This window comes from Homarus americanus, unplaced genomic scaffold, assembly GCF_018991925.1.
Source record: "Homarus americanus isolate GMGI-L3 unplaced genomic scaffold, GMGI_Hamer_2.0 scaffold33026, whole genome shotgun sequence".
Lineage (NCBI taxonomy): Eukaryota > Metazoa > Arthropoda > Malacostraca > Decapoda > Nephropidae > Homarus > Homarus americanus.
Genome location: NW_024740653.1, coordinates 198,511 through 206,674, shown reverse-complemented (window position 1 = coordinate 206,674; position 8,164 = coordinate 198,511). Strand labels below are relative to the sequence as shown.

Below are 8,164 nucleotides of genomic sequence, written 5' to 3'. Positions count from 1 at the left end.
TGGTACTGTCTGGGGCACATATCTTTCAACCATGAAATCAATCCTCCATGAGGTATACCATAGTTGTTATACTAATGTACTCCATATGAACAGTGAGTATATATTTGTATAATCATCTAATTTTGCTAAATTCTCATCTCCTTTCTGCCATGGTAACCTTTATCTACCTGAAAGGGTAACGTTGGAAATTTTCACTTATCTAGTGAGACTCTAGTACAGTAGACGGAATCTTTAGCCTGCGGCAGCACTGAGAGCGGGCAGGCGAGAGCGGGATCAGGCTGGCACGTTTGAATGACCGCACTGGAAGTGGGAAATTGCCGTGGTTGGAGGGAGTTGTCATGGCAACGCCTTCCCTCCATTCTCGCACTGTCTGCACAACCGCACATTCACACACACACACACACACACACACACAGGAATTAAGACAACCAACTTCCAGTGAAGGTCTTGTTGTGTGACTGCATGGAGGCAAATTAAAAGATCAGCTGTTGAGGAGCTTATCGCTTGGCAACACTGGTGCACGTTACCACTCCTTTCCACTCTATCTCTCTAATCACCCACACCTTTCTGCTTTCTCATTCCATATTTTAAAATGTTATGTAATGTAATGTTGAAGAGATACAACTTTGTTCATTTATACTTATACTTACCACAATCTCTCTAAAAATACTTTAGGTGTGTGTCAAGTATGTATACATAAATAATACACATCGTCTAATGAACGGATCACCTTTTTCCCTTTACACATTTCTAACTACTGGATCGTCTTTTCGTGGAATGTCCTTTGCATTTAGGATGGGGAAAACATCTACAGCTGATATTGTTTCTGAAACCTGTGCAGTGATTTGTCATGTACTTCAACCTCTGTGTATACCAGATCTGGATGAAACAATTTTCAAGCCATCAGCTGACGAATTTGCATCAAAGTGGATCTTTCCCAATTGCTATGGCTCCATTGATGGGAAACATATACTACTCAAGTGTCCTGATGACAGTGGATCGATGTTCTTCGACTACAAGCATTTCTTTTCGATAATCCTACAAGGTGTTGGCGATTCAAACTGCAAATTTTTAACAATAGATGTTGGAGCGAGGGGCAAGCAGAGTGATTGAGGCGTGCTCAGAGAAAGTGATCTTTACCGATGACTTGAAGTGAATGCTTTCAACTGTCCTACTCAAAATAAACTACCAAACTCATCACAGAACTTACCATATATGCTTTTGGGTGATGAAGCTTACCAGCTCCTCCAGTATTTGATGCGACTTTATCCTAGACAAGGTTTGAACCACCAGAAATTAGTTTTAATTATCGTCTATCGAGGACCAGAAGATGTGTGGAGCGCGCTTTTGAAATTATGACTTCAAAATTTTGAATAATGAGCAAAGCAATTGAAACAAATGTTGATAATGCAGTGCTGATCACCAAAGCTGTAAGCATCCTACACAATATGCTTATTAAGGAAGAAGGCATCGGTGCAACAACAAATACTGCAGGTGATATGGAAGAAAATCCTGGCAACTTGAAAGTTCCACATTGAGTTGAAAAATTCTACAAGAATAGCTAGAAATGTGAGAGATGTTTTCACAGAGTACTTCTGTTCTGATGAAGGATCAGTACCTTGGCAAAATCACTTAACATTAGCCTGATCATAAAGATAGTGCTTTACAGTGTAACGTATATAGGTACTATAGGTACTTTGCAACATCTCTCACATTGACTATGTTGTTATAGTGTCATTTGTACTTTAATAGATATTCGTCCATGGATATAACCCATAACTATACAGATACAATTGGTATGTATTCAAATAAACTCTTACTTGAAACTCCAAGTTTATCTCCAATCTTCCTCCACTGCAGTGCAATAAATTCCCTGTCACTGTGCCTTGTGTGGTATGCATCAGAGGGTGTGAGGGAAACTTCAGTGATGAGCTGCTCCACGTGCGGGCTCAAGCGGGAAGTCATCTACCGACGCTTCCCGCCTGGACCTGCGCGGGCACGAGCTGTTGCCAGCTGCCAGCGAGGTCACGTCTATGGGTTACGATGATACAAAGTCTTCCGCGCCTGCCTGCTCTCGGTGTGGCCCCGACCTTAGCTTACATAGCCTCTTTAATCACCACTTTTGTCATATTTGTATGATAATTAATAAACAATTTAGAAGTATTTCCTGAGCCTGGAGGACAAAATGTAATTAATTTGAAATTAGAGTTAATGTGATTTGTGCACCATAGGAGCATCTGTTTAAAGTTTGTCATTAATGAAAATTACCAGTACAGTATACAGTCCTGTATAACCTGCCTGAGATTCTGGAATACTCGGGCTCGAACGATGCAAGGAAAGGAGTGTTTGTTTTGAGAGGTAAATGTGAAAATTGTAGGAAAAGAATATAAAAGAACCATTGTATGCCGAGCTGAGAAGAGTGGGAACGGCCGACAACAGTAGAAGAGGTAGTGTGTTGAGTTGCTTGGCCACTTTTACTTTTATCCTCTTCACCAGTGTTATCTACATCTGACAATGTCTGTGGCTGGGTAATTGCTGTAACCAGGCATGCAGTGGACGCATCGATGCGTCGTTGGCTTCCGATCCATATCTTGACAACATACGTGTCGACGCAATCATTTTTTGCCAATTTCTCCTGCCCTCATGTTAAGTTGGAAAGCTACAGTTGAATCTTGGAATTATTCCTTAGTTATCCCAGAAAATTCACCAACATTGCAAATGGGAAAGTCTTCTCTGGTGGTGGGACGGTTTACCGTATTTTATGCCATATAAGATGCACCCCCATTTTAGCAGGAAGTATTTTGGAAAGCTTTTGTGTCTATTTTCCTCCTGTATCCATAGTTTTCTTAAAATACTATATACGGTACCAGTAAATGCGAGGAATAAATGAAAAATACCTGTAATACCAATAATTAAGTTACAGTACTACAAAAAATACTGTACAGTATTGCCAAACCAGTAAATAAAAGCCAAAAGAAAGTTTAAGACAGTCACCATTTGCATATATGCCCTGGTTCACCTTAGCAACAGAGACGCCTCCTCCGCTGATTCCCTAACAACGCTCCCCCACTGAGCCAGCTATGTTAAAAACATTAACTAATAAATATATGTATGTTTTTCAGTGAAAATTGCACCCCATTTTCAAATACAGTTATCCCTCGAGAGACAAATGGGTTAAGTTGAAAAACAAAATATCATTCATTGGGTGAATTTATGTATCGCAAATAAAAGTAAACGAAGCATTTGAAGATCACAGGGGAATGAGATACTTGGAGACATAAATAGAGGAACGTAAATCTGTGTTTGTTGAGAAGCTGGAGTAGGTTGGGCAAGAGACCCTCATAAGACTGGGGAAGTAGCTGACAGAACAGAGGAAAGAGTTAAGAGGAGCTCTGCTCAGGACGTAGCAGGGTCACAGAAGGTGACGGAGAGTAATACAGGATCTGAATAGGTCCTTCGGTGGCTAGGGACTCTGCAGAAATGTGTTGAAGACTAGTACACCTACTGATATGGAAGAAGAGGAGAAACGGGAACGTTAAGAACGTAGTAACAGCATAATAGTGTTTGGAGTCCCCGAGAGCCAGTCGGAGGAAGCTAAAACTGAGAAAATGCACGACAAGTTGAAATTTCTGAATATTTGTGATGCTCTGAAATTATCAGGTCCCACTCAGGATATAAGGAGGCGAGGACAAAGGCAGAAGGGGCAACCCCTGCCCCCTCATGATCACACTAGTGAGTGAGGTTATTCAGCATGCAAAAAACTTAGCAAGGAGCGATACATTTTTGGGTATCTTCATAAACCCAGATCACACGGTAATGCAGAGGGAGCAGCACAAAAACTCCTGGAGTCCTTGAAGCAGAGGAGGGAGAAGTCGATGAGGAACGGGGATGGACGTACAGGGGATAGGTAGTGGAGGCAAGTGTACCAGTTCAAAGCCAGGGGACAGTGGGACCCTCATCCACTCTACCTCCCACACAGGAGGAGGTGAGCGCCATTGTCAGGTAGTAGGCAGCTACCACACAGGGGGGTACTACCACCTGGGAAGATATTGGAAGTATAATGTATTGAATAATGGTAGACCCTGCTGCCATATGGCATCACAAATATTGTGACCAAGTCCCAGGTTGCTGATCTGTCTTTCTGCCTCATTTACACACAATTGCAGGGTCTCAATTCTCTCTTTTAGTATTGACAACACAACATATATCACTTTTCTCACTCTTGATCTGTTCTATTCCTTTATTCTCCCATGTTATCAGTTGACAATAATATTAAAGTAGGGCCTTCTCGGATGGGTCCCACTAGTCGGGAAGGTTGTGGACCCCAGGGCTGACCTGATCATTATCAAACTACTGGGGCCTCAACTGACATCACCGCAGTTGCTGGAGGATCGGCTTTTTTCACACTTCATTTTCCAACATTTGCGGCCCGAGATCCAATTTTTCTTCTGTGTAGTACCATCTATTAACCTCTTACTACTATCTGAACTTCAAATTGTCCAAAACAGCTTCACCCAAACCTTTTCAAGTCCTCAAATACAACCTTTATACCTCTTTCCGTTCTAAGGGAGGTGTATGCGCCTACTGCAACACACGTACACCTATAGCTCAACTCACGGATCTTGAATCTTCTCTTTATGATGTCATCTGGCTCAAAATATCTCTACCAACTATGACTATTTTTCTTTTTTCTCACAACTCTACCAACTATTTGGAACCCTTTGATTATCTCACTTCTTGTCACGAGTCGTTGCTATCCACACACTCCAACACCGAGGGGATTTTAATGTACAGTCAGCAAAAAAAAGTTCTGCACCCCTTGGTCTGATGGCCTTTGCAACAATCACTGACTGAGGCCATGTTAATTTGGTAAGGTTAGTATTTCTGGTTGTGTGATGCATTGTATAACCAGTATGATGTATTTTTTATATAACAGATACTTAATACAGAGAAATTAACAGGAATCACCGTCATAAATGAGTGCAGTTCAGAATTCTTGATCTGGTGTGCATATTGTACATCACAGAGAGTGGCTTGGCTCTGTAAGGGAAGACCCAGGTGGAGCTGAGGCACTCTCTTTTTCCATGCTTAATGATTTGGAACAAATAATTAAACACCATACACACGTTCCAGATCGATACAATCAACTTGCTAACATTCTTGATCTTTGTTTTACCTCTAACCCCTCTCACTATTCATACTCATTTTCTGCCCCCTTAGGGTCTTCTGATCACTATCTTATTTCTATTAAATCAAACTGGGCATGACCACCTCCCCCACCCTCGTCTAAATGCCAACTATGGCACTATCGGAGGGCAATCTAGCAATCCTTGCGAGAATTCTTCTACGACTTTCCTTGGGATGAATGTTGCCTTTCCACTCGGGATGCCTCGGTATGTGCTGACAGCATTGCTGGGGTTATATAGGGTGGTATGAGTGCATTTATCCCATCTTCTACCAAAACTTTCACTTTACATCATGGTTTGATCGCTCCTGCTCTCTTGCATGCAGGGAGAGAGATAAGGCATATCAAGCTATGAAACTATCTCCTCCTATTACCCACTCCTCTTTCATTACTTTCAGGAATCGTTGTAAGGCTATTCATCTTAGGGCCAAGCGGAATTTCATAAAAAGAAAGACCACTGACCTGACTAACTCTTCTTCTAGTAAATCCTTCTGGTCCTTAATCAAAAACATCTGTAATAACTTCTGCACTCCCTCTTTTCCTCCTCTCTTCTGACCTGATAACTCTAGAGCCAACTCTCCCCCTGATAAAGCCAATCTCTTTGGCACCTTATTCTCTTCTAACTCCACTTTAGACAATTCCAACTCTTACCTCCCCCGACTCCTGCCCCTCCTACTGAACCTACTGAGGGAGTGTGTTGAAATTCTGGCCTGTGCTTGCTCGCCACTTTTGCCTTTGCCTCAAAACCCAAACTTTTCCTTCTTTCTGGAAGCATGCCTTGGTTCAGCCCATCCCGAAGAAGGGTGACCATTATAATCCCTCTATAAGATTATCGAAGCAAGTTACTCATTTTCTCCGTCACCTTGAAAGCCTTTCTCTTTTGTCGGATCACCAGTATGGCTTTTGGCAGGCAAGATCTACTGGTGATCTGCTCTCCTACTGCACCCATCTTTGGTCATCCTCTCTTAGGGATTATGGGGAAACTTTCGTCATGGCCCTACACATCTCCAAACAAAGTATGGCATAAGTCTTTCCTTTCTAAACTTCCCTCTTATAGTTTCTCTACCCCACTTAGTTTTCTAATTTCTAGTTTCCTTGAGAACCGATCCATGGCAGTTGTTGTCGAGGGATCGATCTCTCGCTCTTATCACAGGGGATACCTGTATACATAAAACTTTGATGGGCTTCTCGTCCGTTTAGCGAAGTGTTAACTGGAGAGAGATATAAAAGAAAATTGTACAGGGCCTTTTATGGAATGTAGTGTTAAGGAAGCTTACCTGGAGGCCAAGAGGTGTGAGCAGGATGCACTTAAGATAAGATGAATAGTGTAGAAGCTAGAGGAGATGTATACAGAATAGAGGGCAGATAATGGGTAAATACAAGGATGTACTTATGTGAAATGACTATGGAAATGTTGTTCTTGATAATGAAGAAATCAAGGAGACTTAAAAGAAAATACTGTACTGGTGAATGAGATGTTTGATTGGGACAAGGGCAATGTAGAAGCAGCAGATCCAGTACAGGGACCATGCCCAAGGATTGAAAGAGAATTGGTGAAGAAAGTGATTGACAAAATGAAGATTAGAAAGACTTCATCATTGTTGAACGTATCAGATAATGCAAGTACTGTATGGTGGTGACTAAATCGACTAATGCAATTAAGATGGAATGTATTGTTCTAATTGATTGGCTAAATAGCTTACTGTGGGTACTTACAAGGGTAAAGGTGGTGCACTTAACAAGAATGGAGGAAACTGCAGTGGGACTTTTGACTCATACTTGGCAGCATCTACATTTGGGACTTCCCAGTGAATTTGAGTTAACCCTTTTGCTGGTCGATGATATGCTACCTGTGCTATTAAGAGGGGAGTGAGACATCTCCCGTGATCCTGAGCACTCACACTGGCCAGACCGCTTGTGCTGGAAATCAACACACATAAGGTATTATCTTTCCACACTAATTTTCAACCATACCATTTGACTGACAAGAGATAACTGATCTCATAATAATAATAATAATAATAATAATAATAATAATAATAATAATAATAATAATAATAATAATAATAATAAAATAACTTTCAAAGAAATTCCTTAGAATGCAAATAGAGTACATTAAATTGTGTATCTGTGACCATTGCTAAAATTCAGTGAGAAGGTTGTTCCTGACCAAAATTGGCAGAGGAAGTTGAGGAGTAGAACCAATTGAAACTTAAGACATATTAGACAGGTGTGCCATCAATATAACAAATTGTATAAAAATCCATGTTATCTTGTCTATTGGTTAATAAGGCCAGGAACAACAGGAACCCATCTTGACGCAGACGGAAGATGCTGGTCGTGCTCTCAGGGACAGCCACAGCTGTTGGTTTGGAACATACATTTCTGCTGGGATGTCGTCATTGTCTGGACTTAACTTTACTTCTTTGTCATGTTTGCGACCTGAAATGAAAGTAAGTAGTGTAGTATGAGGCTTTTATCTTATCACTCCAAAATTATTATTAAAACTTTGTGAGTTTTTCCAAACAGTCTTGTTAGCCCCTCCCTCCATTTTCAGCAGAATTCACAAAATTTGTGCATACAGTATTGTAATTATTTTGATTTGTCTTCCACCAGAGTCCAATACACAAGAGACTAACCAAAGGCCTACACCCAGCCAGGCGGAGGACAACAAGAGAATAGAAGAATGGTATAATAGCCTATCTATCTTGGTTTGAATTATGGTAAGAAAAGAAGGAGGGTTAATAGAAGACCTATGACTTGTTGACTCACCAGAACAAATGTAAGTTCAGTACAATAGACTTCGGAGCAACATCACCATAAGATAATGTGGCCAATAGGATCGTTGGGACCAGTGATTTTGTTGAAACATTGATGAGTTTCCGTGGTACGCTCTAAACACTTCTGACCCATTAGCTAAATGCCTAATGCTAACTGTACTGCATGTAAAAATTAATCTCATGAGAAATAGAAGGTTGC

At 41.0% G+C, this 8,164-nt stretch overlaps 1 protein-coding gene across 2 annotated transcripts in view; it reads right to left on the bottom strand.

The window, feature by feature from the left end:
* Nucleotides 1-5,686: 5,686 nt before the first annotated feature.
* LOC121875490 overlaps nt 5,687-8,164 on the bottom strand; it is a 29,553-nt gene continuing 27,075 nt past the window's right edge. For both annotated transcript variants that reach the window (XM_042380054.1, XM_042380055.1), the window contains exon 11: nt 5,687-7,627. In XM_042380054.1, the coding sequence (XP_042235988.1) occupies nt 7,470-7,627 (158 nt within the window). In that variant the 3' untranslated portion in view covers nt 5,687-7,469. The remainder of the gene's footprint in view (nt 7,628-8,164) is intronic.